The sequence below is a fragment of the Urocitellus parryii genome, chromosome 9 (genome assembly GCF_045843805.1).
Source record: "Urocitellus parryii isolate mUroPar1 chromosome 9, mUroPar1.hap1, whole genome shotgun sequence".
Lineage (NCBI taxonomy): Eukaryota > Metazoa > Chordata > Mammalia > Rodentia > Sciuridae > Urocitellus > Urocitellus parryii.
The window spans coordinates 143,498,455-143,516,542 of record NC_135539.1 but is presented as its reverse complement, the minus strand read 5'-3'; the positions used below and the strand labels follow the sequence as shown (position 1 = coordinate 143,516,542).

General features: G+C 47.2%; 1 protein-coding gene and 1 long non-coding RNA gene across 3 annotated transcripts in view; one reads left to right on the top strand and one right to left on the bottom strand.

Moving 5' to 3' along the window:
• The window catches only part of Adcy10 (adenylate cyclase 10), a 55,321-nt gene extending 51,913 nt beyond the window's left edge, over nt 1-3,408 (bottom strand). For both annotated transcript variants that reach the window (XM_077802541.1, XM_077802542.1), the window contains exons 1-4: nt 3,261-3,408; nt 2,107-2,211; nt 1,102-1,140; nt 868-1,011 (exon numbers count right to left, since the gene is read on the bottom strand). In XM_077802541.1, coding sequence (XP_077658667.1) covers nt 868-1,011; nt 1,102-1,140; nt 2,107-2,211; nt 3,261-3,408 — 436 coding nt within the window. The remainder of the gene's footprint in view (nt 1-867; nt 1,012-1,101; nt 1,141-2,106; nt 2,212-3,260) is intronic.
• Nucleotides 3,409-7,498: 4,090 nt separating this feature from the next.
• LOC144256938 (uncharacterized) lies at nt 7,499-17,876 on the top strand. The gene is made up of 2 exons (XR_013344329.1): nt 7,499-17,013; nt 17,065-17,876. It is a non-coding gene; the product is annotated as an uncharacterized LOC144256938 (long non-coding RNA).
• The last annotated feature ends 212 nt before the right edge of the window (nt 17,877-18,088 follow it).

Sequence of the window (18,088 nt, the reverse complement as noted above, 5' to 3'; positions counted from 1 at the left end):
ATTTTATAAGAGACTGAGGCTTCAACCAAAATGAAACCTTAGAGTCCCGCATTTAGACATGGCCAGAGGGGAGGGGAAAGGAGTCTTGAGGACTAGGGCTCCTGTCATTCTCAAGAAGGGTTCTAGGTCGGTCTCTGTAGGTGTTTGCTTGGAAAACAAAAAGAGGGCTTTCTTTTTCCACAACAGAACATGTAATTTATTTGAAAATTTAAAATAACAGCAAAAGGGGGCAGAGGTTAAAGGAGGCGAGGAACAGTTAATTGGGTGACCTCTGACGTTCCCATCGGCTCTGACAGAGGCTCCTGGGGTAAAGGGTTTAGCCGAGCGGACACTGACACCAACATCCGCTACGTTGCTCTGTGACTCATGGTTTGCACAGCAGGATCCCATTCCTCGCCTGTGAAATGGGCACAGGGATGCCTGCACCCTGGGACGGTGGTCAAGCGGGAGAGCTGGCTGCGTAGTGTCTGCAGCACTGTGGGAACACAGCGGCAGGAGCCGCACTCCGCCTGACCTTAGGGACTGCTGCAGACAGCGGGAGCCGTGGACGGGCTGTTGTTGCACATCATTCCTACAAGGGGGACAGGTGGCCATCTGATGTCCTCGCTGAATCTACCCAATGGCAAGCTACCCTCGGTTGTGCTTAATGCCACATGATCTCGAGAAACAGCGAGATAGAGTAATGCCAGCCGCGGCTCTAACCAGGGCCCTCTGCTCGCTGGTGCCCGTGTGCCAGCTACTGAAGGAGCCACGCTGCTTTTGTGGTAGTCCACTGGGCAGCGTCGCGGCCGGCCCACATTCGCTCCGCCCGCCTCCAGGCCACCCTCTCCGGCCCGGCCTGGGCCCCGCAGCGGCCCAGGAGCTCACCTATCTTCACGCGGACGTCCAGCCCCTCCTCAACCTCCTGGGCCTCGAACAGCCCGTGGATCTCCAGGCTGCACTTGATCACCACCGTGATGATGTTCTTCAGCTGCTTCCGCTCCACCTTCCACAGCGCCAGCAGCGCGTCACCTTTGGGAGAGACACGCGGGACTTGGGGCCTGAGTGGAGGGCAGCTTTGGTGAGGTGCACTCGCAGCCAGCCCCCGTGCGTCCTCCATACCTGCAAACTTCAGGATGTCTCCCCCGAACATCAGCACTTCTGAGGAGAGACAAGGGGGTCAGCTCGCTCTGCCTCCGCCACTGGCCACGGGGTCCTTGCCACAGGTGCAGCAGCTCGGAGGACAGGCTTGGTCTCAAGACACCTCCCGCCAGGCCCAGGGGTGCCTCCAGGCCGTCAGGAGCACGCCGGGCCAGGCCTCGGGGCTCCACTCTGTGCCTATGGGGATGGCTGACCATGTGGGCTTGTGTGAGTGTGTGTGCACATGTGTGTGCCCAAGTGACAGGACCCCACCAGCACAGGAGGCAGGAAGTGGGGAGATGGCAGTCCGCGGGGTCATTGCGGGTTTGTGCTGGTTTGTCTCCACTGCGCTGTAAAGGGACATTTTCTTCTCTGAGCTGCGCGTCTGCACGGACTTGCTGAGAGCTACGTGCTGAGCAGGGTGCAGGAGGAATCGGCCAGGTCTGCTTCTGTGAGCCTGAAGCGCTGCCTAGAGGGTGACCTTACGGCATTGCCAGGGAACTCAGAGCCGACGGCCCTGTGGGCATAGAGATCACCCCACCCGCAAACCCTTCTCTTCATGAACAGTTCAAATTATCATTGCAAACCAGAGGCCGGCAGAGGTGGAAAGGGGACCTGACCCCGCTGGGAGGGCTTCAGGACACACGGTGGGGAGACCCTGGCCCTGGCTTCATTATTTGCCACTGGGATCTGCTCACGCTCTCCCTTAGTCTGGGCTGTATGGAGGGCAGATTTCAGAAGAGCTGAGCATGCTGGGGGCAGCCTGCGCCTCAGCCCCTCTGGGTGCACAGCACCTTTCCCTTGGGCCGTCTGTGCCCTGAGGCTTGTCCACCCCCTTCAGTGTGCCACAGCCCATGCAGGGAAAGGCCTGCTTCCGGCCGCACAGGGGAAGGAAGTCAGCTGGGTGACTGCACTTGGCCACAAACAACACATAGGGAAGGAGCAGGCGTCAACCCCTCCTCCAGCCGGGGCCGTGGGGACACTCACTCTCCACGATGGCGCTAATGTAGTAGTTGAGGATCTCCACCAACTGCTCGGCCCCGCGGTCCATGTACATGGCTGTGCTGAACTTCTCTGTCATCGCAGTGAAACCTGCAACAAAAGTGCAGCTGGCTTTCTTGGCCACTCGGAGGAACGAGCGGAGCTAGAAGATGCGGACAATGGCTGCGCTCGAGAGCAGGGGACTTGTTTGTTTCTTTTCCTTTTTGTTTTTTCTGGTACTGGGGTTAAACCCAGAACACTCGGCCCCTGAGCTACATCCCCTGAAAGGGCCACACCAGGTGCGGTGGCACACACCTGTAATCCCAGTGGCTCTGGAGGCTGAGACAGGAGGATTGCAAATTCAAAGCCAGACTCAGCAACTTAGTGAGGCCCTGTCTCTAAATAAAATACAAAAAAGCGTTGGGGATGTGGCTCAATGGTAAATGCCAATCTCCAGTACCGAGAGAGAGAGAGAGAGAGAGAGAGAGAGAGAGAGAGAGAGAGAGAGAGAGAGAGAGAGAGAGAGATTGATTCACTAAATTGCTGAGGCTGGCCTCCAACTTCCCATGCTCCTGCCTCAGCCTGGCCCTGGCTTTCTGGGATTACAGGGGTGCACACTGCACATGGCTCAGGGTTTCTTCTTAACGATCTTTTGGCTGGTCAGGTGTCACACATGCAGCCTCCTCTACCTGTGTTCATTATCTTAGGGGCCAAGGAGAGGTTCCAGATGGCTCTTTTTTTCAGACTCTCAACTTGTCCAGTGATGGCTGCGATTCCTGCAACTGGGAATAGAACTTTCATTCCAGGAGAATAAAAACACACATTTCCACTCCTTTGAAGAAGTGGCAAGTTCAGTGTTGAGACGTAAACACCGAGGGCGATCATTTCTGAGTTTGCTGTGATAGGAGCAGGAGTGGGGTTGGGGCATGAGTCAGTGAAACAGGAGTAGGGACGCTGGAGCCTGGAGTCCCCTCCCTGGTGTGGGACGTGGTCCTCGTGAAGCTCTGCCCCCGACTGGCAGTTGAGGTGGGGAGGACCAGAGAGCCAGCCCAGAGGCTGCGCCTGTGTCCTGGTGGAGGGCGTCCTCAGGAACAGCGCGGGCAGGAGTCAAGCGCCAGCCGCGGCTCACGCCCACTGGACAGGGCCCCTTCTGCACTTGCCTGAAATGTCCACGAACATCAGGACTCCATCGAAGTAGTCCACGGAGGGTCGCTCCTGAGAGTAGTCTCCGTAGACGATGAGGTCGGGCAGGTGAGCCGCGATCCTGACGATGGTCCGGTCCTGCAGCTCTTCTCGCCGCGTGCCCATGCTCAGGACCAGTGCTCAGGACTTCCTGGCGACAGCAGAAGGTCCTCAAATAGGCCTTCTAGGAAGAGAAGCTGGGGGTCGCAGAGTCTGACATATTCGTGGCTCACTTTCCTATTTCTCATTCTCTCTCTCTCTCTCTCTCTCTCTTTTTGGTATTGGGGACTGGACCCAGGGGTGCTTGCCCACTGAGCCCCATCCCAGGGTCTCCCTAGGTCGCTTGGGGCCTTGCTAAGTTGCTGCTTCAGACTTGGGATCCTCTGCCTCAGGCATGTGACCTGCACCTGGCCTACTGCTCTTCGCTGGCTTTGTTCCGACCTGGCCTTGCTTATCTAGATGGCTGGGAGGTGACAGTGGCAGAGTGGGTGAGTCGAGTGCAGCAGGAAAGCCCTCCAGACCTCGAGGCTCTCCACCCCAAACAGCCGTTGCCCAAACGCACGCCTGCCAGGGCAGCAGGGCCGTCACTTCACGCAGGGACAGCCCCCGCGAGCCTGGGAGACGGTTCCCCTGGCCAGACCCTCTCCTGTCGCCCTGCGTCGGTCCCTTCCCCCTTTTTCCTGTCTTATCTCTTTCCTTTTTTGAAAAATTAGATAAAAGTACAGGTGAGAGGGGGCTGGGGATGCCGCTCAGCGGCAGAGCGCCTGCCTGGCGTGTGCGAGGCCGGGTTCGATCCCAGCACGACAAACAACCAAGTGAAGGTGGGTTTTCTTCTGTGTCGATGAGTGCGGAGTGTTTAATGTACGGGCCAGAAGTCGCATGAGCCAAGATCAGTGTCCAGTACAGAGTGGGAGCTCGGGGCCCGGGAGGCCTGAGCGGGCGAGGCTCTGGGAAAGGCAGCCTGGAGGTCGTCAGAGTGGAGTCTCAGCCCCGCCCGTGGGATCGAGGAGAGCAGGGTTCCCGGGGGGCCCCCTTCACTCTGGGGAGATCAGATGCGCAGGCCCAACTCTGCCAGCCAGACGGTCACAGTGGCCCAGGTTTTCCAGAGCACACCAATTTCTGAAAACAATTTACTACAGAAAAGGAAAGAAAAGTGGTTACTTTTGTTTTCGTTCTGGCCAGCAGGAAGGAACCGGTTGGTGATTTGAACCAGACACAGGTCATATTGGGATGCAGGAGTATTCAAAGGAAAGAGTAAGCCCGCCACATAAGCTCCTTAGTCTTAAGGGAAGCCATTTCTTTTTTGGGGGGATGGGAGTACTAGACAGTTAACCGAGGGGGGCTTTACCACTGAGATACAATCTCCATCCCTTTTTTAAATTTTTTTTTTGGACGGGGTCTCAATGAGTTGCTTAGGGCCTCAATAAGTTGCAGAGGATGGCCTTGAACTTGTGATCCTCCTATCTCAGCCTCCTGAGTTGAGCAATTTCTTTTAATGTTAAGGAAAATGTCAGTATTTTTAACAGATAAGCTTTAGAATTATGGAAACCTCTAAAAATGAGTAGTACATGTTAGATATTCGGTAAACTTTAAAAGGGAAAGTTGGGGGCCAGGTACGTAGCTCAGTGATGGAGCGCATACTCGGCATGTATGAGGCCCTGGGTTTGATCCACAGAATAAACAAAGAAAAACAAAGGTGTGAGAAACTGAATGTCCAGACTCAGTTCAGACTTAGGGAAAATGCTGAAGTTAAGAAAACTTCAGAGGGATTCCTTGGCTTTACTGAGAGCAAAGACGTCAACGAGGAGTAAGGACAAAGCTCAACCTCCATGCTTCTGTCTCAGTGTTCTCCGCCGCGGGAATTGGAAAGGATAAGGCGGACTGCTGAACTTCTTTTTTTCTTCTTTTTAAAAGGTGGTTTAAACAATAAGGGGGCTGTGGATGTGGCTCAAGCAGTAGCGTGCTCGCCTGGCATGCGTGCGACCCGGGTTCAATCCTCAGCACCACATACCAACAAAGATGTTGTGTCCGCCGAGAACTAAAAAAATAAATATTAAGAATTCTCTCTAAAAAATAAATAAATAAATAAATAAAAATAAACAATAAGGAGTTTATTGGAACATACATCAGTGTGTGGGTGTGGTAGGGCAAGCTCTCTCCTCAGGACTCCTTAGGGCTGGGGAGCACCACGCTCCCCCTCCTGAACACACTGGGGACCCTGTGCAGATAGGACACGTGCCTGCCTCTGAGTCTCGCAAGACCAGGCTACAAGGGGATTCCAGAAAATGCAGACCTGTAATTCCCGGTGTCTGTCAAGCTCACCCAGGTCAAGTCCACCAACAGCTAACCCAAACCTCAGGGCCTAGTTTCTTGTTTATTTCTTGCTCAGATTACCTGCTTGCTGTGGGTTGCGTGGGCTCTCCCCAGTTGCTGCCTTCACTTGGGGACCTTCTCTTGAGAACAGGCAGTGGGAAAGCAGGTGGGTAGACTTATTGACCAAAGCATGTGACAAGAACACACCTCATTTTGGGTAGGCAGGAAAGTGCAATCCTGCCACGCGAGGGCAGGAGAAAGTGCCGCAGTGTCTGTGAGCATCCGCTTCAGAAAGAGGCCATCCCAGGAGTCATGGGCTCAGAGCCAGAGCCGCTGACCTTCCTCCCCTCTGACTCCGTCTTTCCCTGCCCTTCTCCCGCCTCTCTTGCTCTCAGGTGTCTGTGGCACTCAGGATGGCCTTCGACTCCCTGGCTTCAGCAATTCTCCTGCCTCAGTCCCCTGAGTAGCTGGGATATGGCCCATGGGGCCTGGCTCAACTTCTTTTTTTTTTTGAAGGACTATAAAACTTTTAAATCACGAGAATGCTATAGACTTTAACAAAGCATTTGACCAAATTTTTCATAGACTTGTGAGTAGAATACAAAATTATAGAAATGATGAAAATAGTATTAGCTGGCTTGACAATCACACTAAATGATATTGATAAATGTCTTAATATCAACTCAGAAGAAGCCTTCATGGGCATGCTGGAGGACTTTGGTAACAATATAATTGAAAGATAAAATAGGAAGTGAACCTAAGTGGCTGTTATGGTTTGGGTATGAAGTGTCATTCCAAGAGCTCATGTGTAACATCTCATGGGCCATGCTCAGAGGTGAGAGGATCAGATTATGAGGACTATGGTCTCATCAGTGGGTTACTCTATGTAATGGATTAATAATTTGAATGGACTAGTGGGTGGTAAATGTAGGCAGGAGGGGCGTGGACGGAGGAAGTAGGTCACCGGGGGACATGGCCTTGGATGATATTTGTCCCTGGCCCCTTCCTTTCTGTTTCCTGGCTTCTAAGAGCTGAGCAGCGTTCCCCTACCTGCCCTTCTGCCATCATGTTCCACCTCCCTTGGGTCCAGAGAAATGGAGTTGGCTGACCGTGGACTGAGATCTCTGATATTGTGGGCCAATATCAACTTTCCTCCTCTAAGTTGTTCTTGTCAGTGGTACAAAGCTGACCAACACGGTGGCCACTGACAGATGAATAGATAAAGAAAACATTGTGTGTACAGGTCCAGTGGAATACTATTCAGCTTTAGGAGGGAGAGAAAGAAGGCAGCTCTGTTGTGACAACATGGATGAACGTGGAGCATATTGCATCAGGTGAAGTCAGCCAGGCAGACGGACAGCACCGCACAATCTCACCCACACAAGGAACCCAAAACCTCGGGCTCACAGGCAGAGACTGGCGGTTGCCAAGGGCTGGGGTAGGGCGGGGGCACAGGAAGAGGTTGACTGAAGTGTACATTTCAGTTAGATGGGATGAATAAGTTAGAGATCTAAACTACAGCATGGAGACTGCAGTTATTTATACAATGAATTCACGAAAATTGCTAGTCTTACCTGTTCTCACCACAAAAAAAGAGGTGAGTGTGCTAGGTGACAGGTGTGTGAATCACCTCAATTTAATCCTTTCACATTGTATTAGTATATTGAAACATCATGTTGTACACCATAAAAAATGTACAATTTTTATTTGTGAATTTTACCTTGATAAAGTTGGAAGGGAACAAAATTTTGAAAATATCTGGAGGGAGAACTGATGTACTAGAACCAGGGTCTTTTTTTTTTTTTTAAGAGAAAGTGAGAGGAGAGAGAGAGAGAGAGAGAGAGAGAGAGAGAGAGAGAGAGAATTTTTTTTTTAATATTTATTTCTTAGTTCTCGGCGGACACAACATCTTTGTTGGTATGTGGTGCTGAGGATCGAACCCGGGTCGCACACACGCTAGGCGAGCGCGCTACCGCTTGAGCCACATCCCCAGCCCAAGAACCAGGGTCTTAATTTGTGTGTGTGTGTGTGTGTGTGTGTGTGTGTGTATGTGCGCTAGAGATTGAAGCAGGGCTTTGCATATATCAAGACATGTGGTCCTCCTGCCTCAGCCTCCTGAATAGCTATTTAGAGGTTTGTTTGCTTTTGTTGTGGAGAACTGAACTAGAGTGCTTTACTATTGAGCTACATGCCCAGCCATTTTTGTTTTTTATTTTGAGACAAGGTCTCTCTAAATTGCCCAGGCAACTAACTAAGTTGGGATCCACCTGCTTCAGTCTTCTGAGTTACTGGGATTATAGTCATGATCCACCCTGCCCACCTAGCTATTTAGAGCTTTTCTAAATTAATTAATTTGTTAGTTATAGGTGGACATGATATCTTTATTTTATTTTTATGTGATGCTGAGGATTGAAATGTGCCTCACACATGCTAGGTGAACACTCTATCTTTGAGACATGACCCCAGCCCCTATTTAGAGTTTTTAACAAAATCAAATGTAATCCCAGTGGCTTAGGAGGCTGAGGCCGGGGGATCCCACACTTGAGGCCAGCCTCTGCAACTTAGCAAGAACTTGTCTCAGAATAAAAGGACGGAACTCAATGGTGGAGTGCCCCTGGGTACAGCTCCTTGTACTACGGGTGGGGGTGGGGGAACTGCAATGCTTTTAGAAATGCCAGGCCCCCATAGAAGCACATCACTAACTATTTTAATAAAGCTATTTGATTTCATGGTCAAGAAAGATAATCAAATTGCATAGCATATGGTTTGAAAAACCAGATTAATTGCAAATCAATGCTTTGACAAACCTTTTTATTTATTTATTTAATTTTTTTAGTTGTAATTGGACAAAATACCTTTATTTATTTTTTATGTGATGCTGAGGATCAAACCCAACGCCTTGCACATGCTAGGCAAGTGCTCTATCACTGAGCCACAACCCCAGTCCGACCAACTCTTTTATTAGAGAACAGTATAGATGTAGGAAATGCACAGATCATAAGTTACAGCTTGAGTTATTATCACATTAGCAAACCCAGGTGACACCCATTCATATCACCAAAGAGAATGTGGCCAGCACTCCAGAAGCCCTCTGGGGCACCTCCCTGTCATTCTCCCTCCCTTCTCTCTCCATTAATAGATTTTTGATATGGAAATTGAACCCAGGAACACTTTACCCACTGAGGCACATCCCCAGTCCTCTTTATTATTATTATTATTATTATTATTTTGAGACAGAATCTTATATAAGTTTTCCCAAGATGGCCTTGACTTGTGATCCTCCTGCCTCAGCCTCCCAAGCCTCTGGGATTAGAGGCATGTGCCACTGTGCCCAGCTCCTCTCTTGATCTCTGATGCCATAGATATTTACAAGTTTTTCAACTTTAAATAATTGAAATCATACCATATATTTTTTTTCCCTCAAACGTCTGTGATATTCATTCTTGGTTGTGTCTTTGTCAATAATCATTGATTTTCAATAGTGTATTGAAATTCTATTACCTGATTATACCACCAAGTACTTGTTCCTGGTACTGTTGACCTATGGTCTGCTTTGGCTACTAGGAGAAGGTTTCTGAGAACATTCTTATCTATGTGGTTGGGTGAACACACGGATGCAGTACTCTCGGGTATACACCTGTGCCTGGAATTGCTGGGTCGCAGGATGCACATATATTGAACTTTAATTCATCTTTTTTTCTTTTTTTTAGTGCGAGGGATCTACCCCAGGGCCTCGTGCATGCTAGGCATGTGCTCTGCTGCTGGGCTACCCCAGACTCCAGGCCACAGAGCTTGCCAAACGGCTTTCTGAAGTCCGACGAGGACAGGCTGTGAGTGCAGTGCTCCGCACAGTCTCCTGCAGTGTCAGTCATTTTGCTCCCTGAGAGCTGGCATCTGGCTTGTTCTTCTCTTTTGTGCTGAAGACATTGAGCACCTTTTCATGTCTGTGGGCCACTTGGGTGCCAGGCATCTTGAGGTACATGGGCAGTGTTCAGAGCTGACCCCGAATGAACTTGGGCTCCACCAGTTCAAAGCCTGCTTTGAATTTCATTGACTACGGAACATGAGGAACAACAGGAGAGATTGGAAATATCAAGTCAGGAGATGACGACATTTGGGCTAACATGATAGTTGTCTTCAAATATTCAGACTGAAATGCGAAAGTCATGGGGTAAGTAGGACACAGGTCCTCTCATGAAGCCTTATGTGGCCCCCGCAGTGCACCAGAGAACCACCCCACTTGCCCGATGTAGGGATTTTGTTTGGCTAAATAAGAACAAGTTCCTGCTGGGCGTGGTGGTGTGTGTCTGTAATCCCAGCAGCTCTGGAGGCTGAGGCAGGAGGATTGAAAGTTGAAAGCTGACCTCAGCAATTTACTGGCCTCAGCAATTTAGCAAGACCCATCTCAAAATAAAAAAGAAAAAGGGGCTGGGGATGTGGCTCAGTGTTTAAATGCCCTTGAGTTTAATCCCTGGTACCAAAAGGAAAAAAAAATCAAGTTCCTGGAAAAAGTAAAGAGAGAAAGGAAAGGTGGCAATTTTTCTCTGGTGGAGGGAGTAAGTTTATCGAGGAATAAGTGGCCTTCTATATCTCATAGCCAGAGAGGCCCTGGAAAGGCCCCTGTAGCAGCCCCAGAACTCAGACGACCGCGAGGAGCTGAGCGGGGTGCAGTGTCCCCTCCTGTCCTACTGGCGCACTGTCTCTCATTTGTTCCCACTGGCTACTGCCCGCCTGTGAGATTGCCAGCGTGAGCAAGTGAAAACACAGGATGCCCAGTTAAGTTGAATTTTACATGAAAATGAGTGAATTCTTAGGACAATATATTCCAGACATGCCCTTTCTTTTCCTTTTCCTTTTTTACGGGGGATTGAACCCAGGGGTGGATAACCACTGAGCCACACCCCCAGCCCTGTTTATGTTTTATTTAGAGACAGAGTCTCACTAAGTTGCATAGGGCCTTGCTAAATTGCTGAGTCTGGCTTTGAACTTGAGATCCTCCTGCCTCATCCTCCCAAGTTGCTGGGATTACAGGCGTGCACCTCCACACCCAGCTCCAGACATGGTCTCCTAACAAGCAGCCTCACTGCATCTTTCCACACCCTCTTCACAAGCACAATGTGGACCTATCGGCTTGAGTTTTAATGCTGCATGGAAAGACTCATTTCCCCGGAAAGGTCAGTAGGATCAATGACTGGCAGTTCCTGGGACGCACATGATGTAAAGATGAACACCCCATCTGGGCAGTTGGGAAGATTGCCTAGTTGCCTGCCTGTGAGGGTAGAGGCCATTCTTACAAGTTAGTGGGAAGAGATGATGGCTGATTCCTTTTCTATTTTTGTACCTGGGATTGAATCCAGGAGTGCTCTACCACTGAGCTATATCTCTAGTGCTTTTTATTTTTTATTTTTGAGACGGGGTCTTCTGAAGTTGCTGAGGCTGGTCTCAAATTTGAGATCCTCCTGCCTTAGCCTCCCTTGTAGCTGGGATTACAGTTGTATACCATCAAACAACTTCATTGTTTTAAAAAAAGTGATTTGAGGGGCTGGGGTTGTGGTTCAGAGGTAGAGTGCTCACCTAGCATGCGTGAAGCACTGGGTTCAATCCTCAGCACCACATAAAGTAAAATAAAGACATTGTGTTCACCTATAACTAAAAAATAAATATTAAAAACAATTAGAAAAAAGTGATTTGAGGACAGATTTTTTTCTAAGTTTATGAATACTAAGCAAGGAAACTGGATGCATTTTGATTGAAATGACAAGTAAAAGAATATTTTTGTTCATGGGCTTAAAAAGCAGACACCTAGTTGGGTGTGGTGGCCATGCCTGTAATCCCTGTGATTTGGGAGACTGAGGCAGGAGGATGGCAAGTTTAAAGCCAACATGGGCAAGACCTTGTCTCAAGTTAAAAAAAAAAAAAATAAAGGCACTGGGGCCGTAGTGGTGCCCCTGGGTTCAATCCTTGATATCCCTCCCTGCTCCTGACAAAAAGCAGACACATCTAAAATATCTGGGAGTTTTTCTTATGAACAGCCACCCATAGACGATACGAGAAATTTTCCATTTTAGAGTAATCCTGTCGCAAGTTCTGCAACACTAGGGCATGGTTTTAGTAACAGAGATATGTACTTTCTATGACATGGAGCATATTGTAATCATGATTTGTTAAGACCATTTTGCATGATGAGGTCACCTCATTTAACCCTCCAAGCAGCATGGAGTCAGGCTCAGAGGTGCTGACTTGCCCAGTCACACAGCTGGAGAACTCGGGTCTGAGGGAGTGAGAGTCCATGTTCTTTCCTTTCTTTCAGGCTGGAATCCCATTTGAATATGATTTATGACACTTTGGAGATGTGACGGCCCAGAAAAAAGGTGTATCCCATCTCAGAGCACTCTGAACACACTGATGGCATTCTCCACAACCGTGTGGCCACTTGAAGTGAGGAGAGCGGGATCCGAGTGGGTGCTGTGCATGAACGCATCTAGGCGCACAGACACCAAGTCAAGGACTGAGCATGTGAGCGAGGCTCCAGGGTGACCAGCAAGAGGGACGTGTTTGCAGTTCTGCTCTGCTTAGAGAAGACTCAGCAGTCTCAGTGTGGAAATTACAGAGAAGTTTGGGATAGATACTATCCTCTGTTTCTCTAAATCTCTTCTAAAATTTTTAAAAACAGTTCAGCTTATGTTCAACTTTTCATCAACATGCCAACTGGGCATGGTGGCACATGTTTGTAATCCTGGTAACTCAGGAAGATGAGGCAGGAGGATCTCAATTTCAAGACTAGCTTCAGCAACTTAGCAAGACCCTGTCTGAAAATAAAAAATAAAAAGGGCGGGGGACATAGCTCAGTGGTAGAGCACCCCTGGGTTCAATCCTAAGTCCAAGAAAAAAAAATCCTCATGGTCCTGTTTGGAGAGTGGCGAGGAGCTGAGCAGGCTGGAGGCAGGGTCAGGACGTCCTGCTGGCCTCGAGCTCCCCACGCTCTCTTCTGAGCTGGGGTCTGGTGCTTTTAAGCTTATGTGGTTCATTGCCTACACCAGTGTCCTTGGTTATCTTTGCTCCTGTTTCTTTCCTGAGTTGTCAGCTCCCAGTTGAGACCACATTTGTTGGTGTTTCTCCCAGGCGTCTTCCTGTGACCCTCATGTGGTAGGTGCCATCCAGTGACTGATGGGAAGAGGCTGTTACTGAGGGGTAGCGGCAGAGGCCAAGAGGGTGAGCAGGGTGCAGAGCACAGGGTGCACTTAAGCCCTCAAACCTCCACCCTCACTAGACCCGACCCAGACACGACAAGCCTGACCGCCAGCCGCGGCTGTGCCGGCTCCTCTACACCCCAATGCCCGTCTCCTTCCCAGATGGCTGCCCTCAGCTCTGTCGCGACCCTCGTCCTGAGACTCCTGCTTCCACATACCTCTGTTCTCCGAGGCTGAGGAAAGCCAGAGCCCACTCAGGGACAGCATCTTCCAGGAGTGCAGAAGACACGAAAGGGGCTGGGTGACATTATTGGGAAGACAGTAGAAGTGCCATGTCTGTCCATAGCTGATCCATAAATAAAATGACAGTTTCGTCTGAAAGCCGTTTTCCAGGCCAACCCTCCTCTGAAGGCCATTGTTGCACGTGCCCCAAGCAGGCTTCTGATTGGCTGCCCTCCCCCGCCACTCCGAGTGGCCCAGGGATCCAGCACAGGCTGGGTTTCAGGTTCTCTTGTCTAGACATGGGGGGCGGGGAAAGGGGACACTGATATCACCCCAAAGCAGTTTCCAAAGCCTTCTTCCTGACCACATGGAGGGTGACTAAAATGAGGCAAGAGCAGATTTCCACAGATGAGCATCTCCTGAGGGAGCAAGCGCCTCATTTTAGACAACGTTTCTGTCCCTCATCTATGGTGGTTCTGCTCTCTGAGCTCCAGTGACCTGTAGTCTACTGCAGCCCGAAAATGTTAACAGAAAATTACAGAAGTAACAAAGTCCCAGTTTTTGCATTGTAGTCTGCATACGCAAAGGAGCTCATGGTGCCCTATTCTGTCCTGAGATAAGGACCATCACTTTGTGCAGAGTATCCACCCTGTATATGCTATTTCCTCCATGGCAGATGAGACAGACCACACACACACACACACACACAATTTTTATTATAAGGTGGTGTTAATCTCTGTGATAAATATTTAATTTATAAATTAAACTTTATCATGGGTATGATGTACAGGAAGACAACAGATGATTTCAGGCATCCACTGGGGTCTTGGGGCACTCACCTCAGTGGGGGCACCCACTGTTATGATTATGGCTTGCACTAGGAATACAGAATGTCCCAGTTATATATAATTCAATACTTCATTTCAGAGAGGTAAATTTTTTAAATTGAGGAATTACATACTTCTGAAATGCATGCTTCTAGCCAAATTTACCCTAATTTAACCCAGGGGTGCTTTACCACTGGGTTTAATTTTTATTTAGAGACAGGGTCTCACTAAGTTGCTGAGACTGGCCTCAAACTTGTGATCCTCCTGCCTCAGCCTCCCCAGTCTCTGGAATTACAGGTATACGCCAGTGTGCCTGGCTTGAATTTTCTTAATCCAGTGTGACACTGGCAAAATGTTTTAAGAGGGTGGTATATTTTCTAACAGCTTAATCCACATTTGGATTTTCTAGCTGTTCTTACTAATATCACAATAATTAACTTTTAAGGGCACATTTAAAAACTTGAATTAAAAATATAATTGAAAACTCAAACAAATGTTATCAAGTAAATCCAGCCTTACAATTAAATTCACCATGCACTTCAAAATGTTGTGAAACATGGTTGCCTCGAGGAAAAAACGGTTCACTTAATTATATTTGTTGAGTAAAATTTCATTATGGCTTGTTTCTGGAATACTCCTAAATACTCATCATGTGCTAGAAGCATGGTCCTGGATGCAGCAAGGTTTAAAGGTAGATAGGACTTGCAGGCAGTGATGAGGGCTCTGATCTCACCAACAGGTAGATCCATGAGCTGAGCAGCTTCCCTCCACCAGGTCCTTCCTCCCCTTGGGCCAGAGCAATGCAGTTGGTCTTCCATGCACTGAGACCTCTCTGAAAGCTTGAGCCAAAACAACCTTTTTCTCCTCTATGTTATTTATTTTTGTTGTTGTTGTTCTTTCATTGTAAGTCTAAGTTGTTTTTGTCAGGTATTTTGGTTGCAGCAATGAAAAGCTAACACGTGGTATAAGTTGAAAACCAGTCTTAGAATCATACCTCCTATAACTAAATAGACCCCTTAGGGAGGGAACCAGTCTTAGCAAATGCCGGGGCTTTCTATTTCTGTTTTGTTATACAAACAAATTCTAGTAGAGACTTTGCCTTTAAAGAGGAACCTTGGCTTTCAGATCAATCCTAGGTTAACATCCAACCTTTTACTGTCATTTTAACAACTTAAAAAAAAAGTCCTGTTTACTATGAAGAAATAGCAGCATTGATGTGATTTGGATCAACATTTCCTTGAAATGAATGCCAAATCACAAAAAAGGATATGTTAAAAGCATATATATATATATATATATTTTTTTTTTTTTGCAGCTAAATCCAAACTTGCTAAGTCTAAAAAAGTACTTTTGAGTCTATGTTCAACTAAGTTTACTATTTTCTGAATTTTCTATATATTTTTAACACTCAGCATGAAGCAGGCACTGTGCTAAAACACTATCTCAGTTCATCTTTACAACAATCTTATTAAGTCAGTACTACTATTCCTGTTTAACTTTTGTGTGTGTGTGTGTATGTGTGTATGTGGTGCTGGGGATTGAACCCAGGGCCTTGTGTATGCAAGGCAAGCATTCTACCAACTAAGCTATACCCCCAGCCCCCTCCTGTTTTACTTTTGAAAATAACAAATCCACCAGGGGCAATGGTGCATGCCTAATCCTGGCAGCTCAGGAGACTGAGGCAGGAGGATCTTGAGCTTGAGGCCAACTGCAGCAATTTAGTAAGAACTGCACCAACTTAGTGAGACCCTGTCTCAAACAAAAGTAAAAAAATCTTGAAGATGTAGCTCAGGGGTAAAGTACCCTTGGGTCCAAGCCAGTACCTAAAGAAAATAAAAATGCCAATCTCAGAGACAAATGTTAATGAAATCTCAGTCCTATGTAGTAGAGGTGAGTTGAAACCCATGGCTATCAGACCTGGCATTGATAAAACTTATTCAATAAAGCCATAGATAAGAACTTGTTAGAAAATTGTGAGAGAATTCAATTCAACTACACTGAGTTGATCAAGTGATCTGTACCACTGTGGAAGATTGTTTCATGGAGTTGAGCATCTATAGTCAGAGTAGGACTTCCAGTACATAAATCTTTCCGAGTTTTTAAAAATAAATGTGTATTTAAACATTAGATTATGAGTTCCAAGTGGCAATAAGAGTTTTTGACAGGCTACATTTTAGAGTCATTTAAATTTTAAGATTCAATAATGAGAGAGATTAAGCGTTTGGGGGCAAAAATGACAGATGAATGGTCAATGTTTTTAATATTTTCCCCCCACAGTGCTGGGGATGGAACCCAGGGCCTCATGTATGCCAGGCAAATTCTCTACCACTCGCCACACCCCAGCCCCAATATTCTTTTTCCCCATCTTTTTTTTTTTTTAATCAAACTCATACATGCTAGACAAAAGCCCTACCTCTATTTCCCCACCTCAAATGCTTTTTTTTTTTTTTTTTGTGGTGCTGGGGATAAACCCAGGGCCTGGTGCATGCCAGGCAAGTGACTGAGCTATACCCTAGTCCTGTGGATGACTTGAGGAGTACCAGGACTGCTTGTGATTGTAGTAAAATGCTACAATTTGACTGGCAAAGGGTGTTTTGGAGACCACAGGAAAGAGCAGGTTTTCATGAAAAGGAAGTAAAATATCAATTCAACATATATATTTTTCATTTCTATGCCCCATTTCATGTTTTTCCTAGATGCTTCACCTTGGAAACACACCTATGCCAAATAGCTGAATTTAATGGTATGGTTTATGAAACAAAGGCAATGATCTGACAGCTGAGAACCTCTTCACTTTTGCTTATGTCAAAATCTCTTCTCTTTTCCTCCTCAAAAACAGACTATGGTGAAGGGGTAGATGATAAAATTCAAGATTTTCAACTGCTAGTTGCCAATTTTCAGTCATAGTATATTACCCTAATTTAAAAAGTTCTTTGGCTGGGACACCCAAGTGTCAAGAATGTGTGTTTAGCATGTGCAAGACCCTAGTTTCAATCTATCAAGTTATTTTGTCTCGCTTATTCAAATTTTGAAATAACTTGCTTTACTTATTCATATGACTATAGTTCTAACGAAGGTCAACTTTATTAGAACTTTTAGAAAAAAACCTCACTCAAAATTGAAGCCAAAGCCGGGTACAGAGGCTCACGCCTGTAATCCCAGTGGCTTGAGAGGCTGAGGCAGGAGGATTGTGAGTTCAAACCCAGTCTCAGCAAAAGTGAGGTGCTGAGCAACTCAGTGAGACCCTGTCTCTAAATTAAATACAAAACAGGGCTGGGGGTGTGGCTCAGTGGTCCTGAGTTTAATCCCCAGTTATCCCCCCACCCAAAATTGAAACCCAAATCAAACAGACTTGCATAATTCCAGTGTGGAGTAATCCATGCCCATCTCTCCTCACCTTGGGGAGGAAGGTTATAACATACACAGAAAGCCTTCTTGGGTCCCAGACACTCTGCTAGGCACTCAGTGCTCCAAGCCACAGCTCATCCATCACAGAACTGGGTTCAGATTCAGGCCATCTGACTCAGCTCTTCCTGCTATGTTACATTAGTTACAGAATATAATATACACATCCAACATTCTTCATGGCCCAGGTGCTGTGTTAAAATATCACCTCACTGGATTTGAGGTAAGCCTGGGCAACCTAGCAAGGCTCTGTCTCAAAATAAAATAAAATAAAATAAAATAAAATATGGGATGGGGATGTAGCTCAGTGGCAAAGTACCCTGGGTTCAATTCCCTGAACCAACAAAACACCTCTCCCCCAAAAACCACGAAACAAAACAAAATCTCAATTGATCTTTATAAGAATACTATTTTAAAAATCTGTAGCTGTAGCCTGGTGTGGTGGAACACATCCATAATCCCAGCGACTTGGGAGGCTGAGGCAGGAGGATCACAAGTTTGAGGCCAGCCTAGGCAACTTGGAAAGACCCTCTCTCAAAATAAAAAGGGTTGAGAATGTAGCTCAGTGATAGAGTGCCCCTGGGTTCAATCCCCAGCCACCACCCTCACCACCAAAAAAAAAAAAAAAAAAAGAAAATCCTATAGTTGTTCAAAAATTTCACATAATATGCAAAATAAATAAATAAAACCAGATTCTTTGTGTCAGGTCAAAATGTTCTCAGGTAGTGTGAAGTCATTCTGTGAGCTTACTCCACCACCCATTTCTCATCCTCTTCAGTACTATTTCCTTTCACTTGACCATCCTAAACTAAATAAGCAGAGCACATAGCCTTTCAGTGGTCTTTTAGC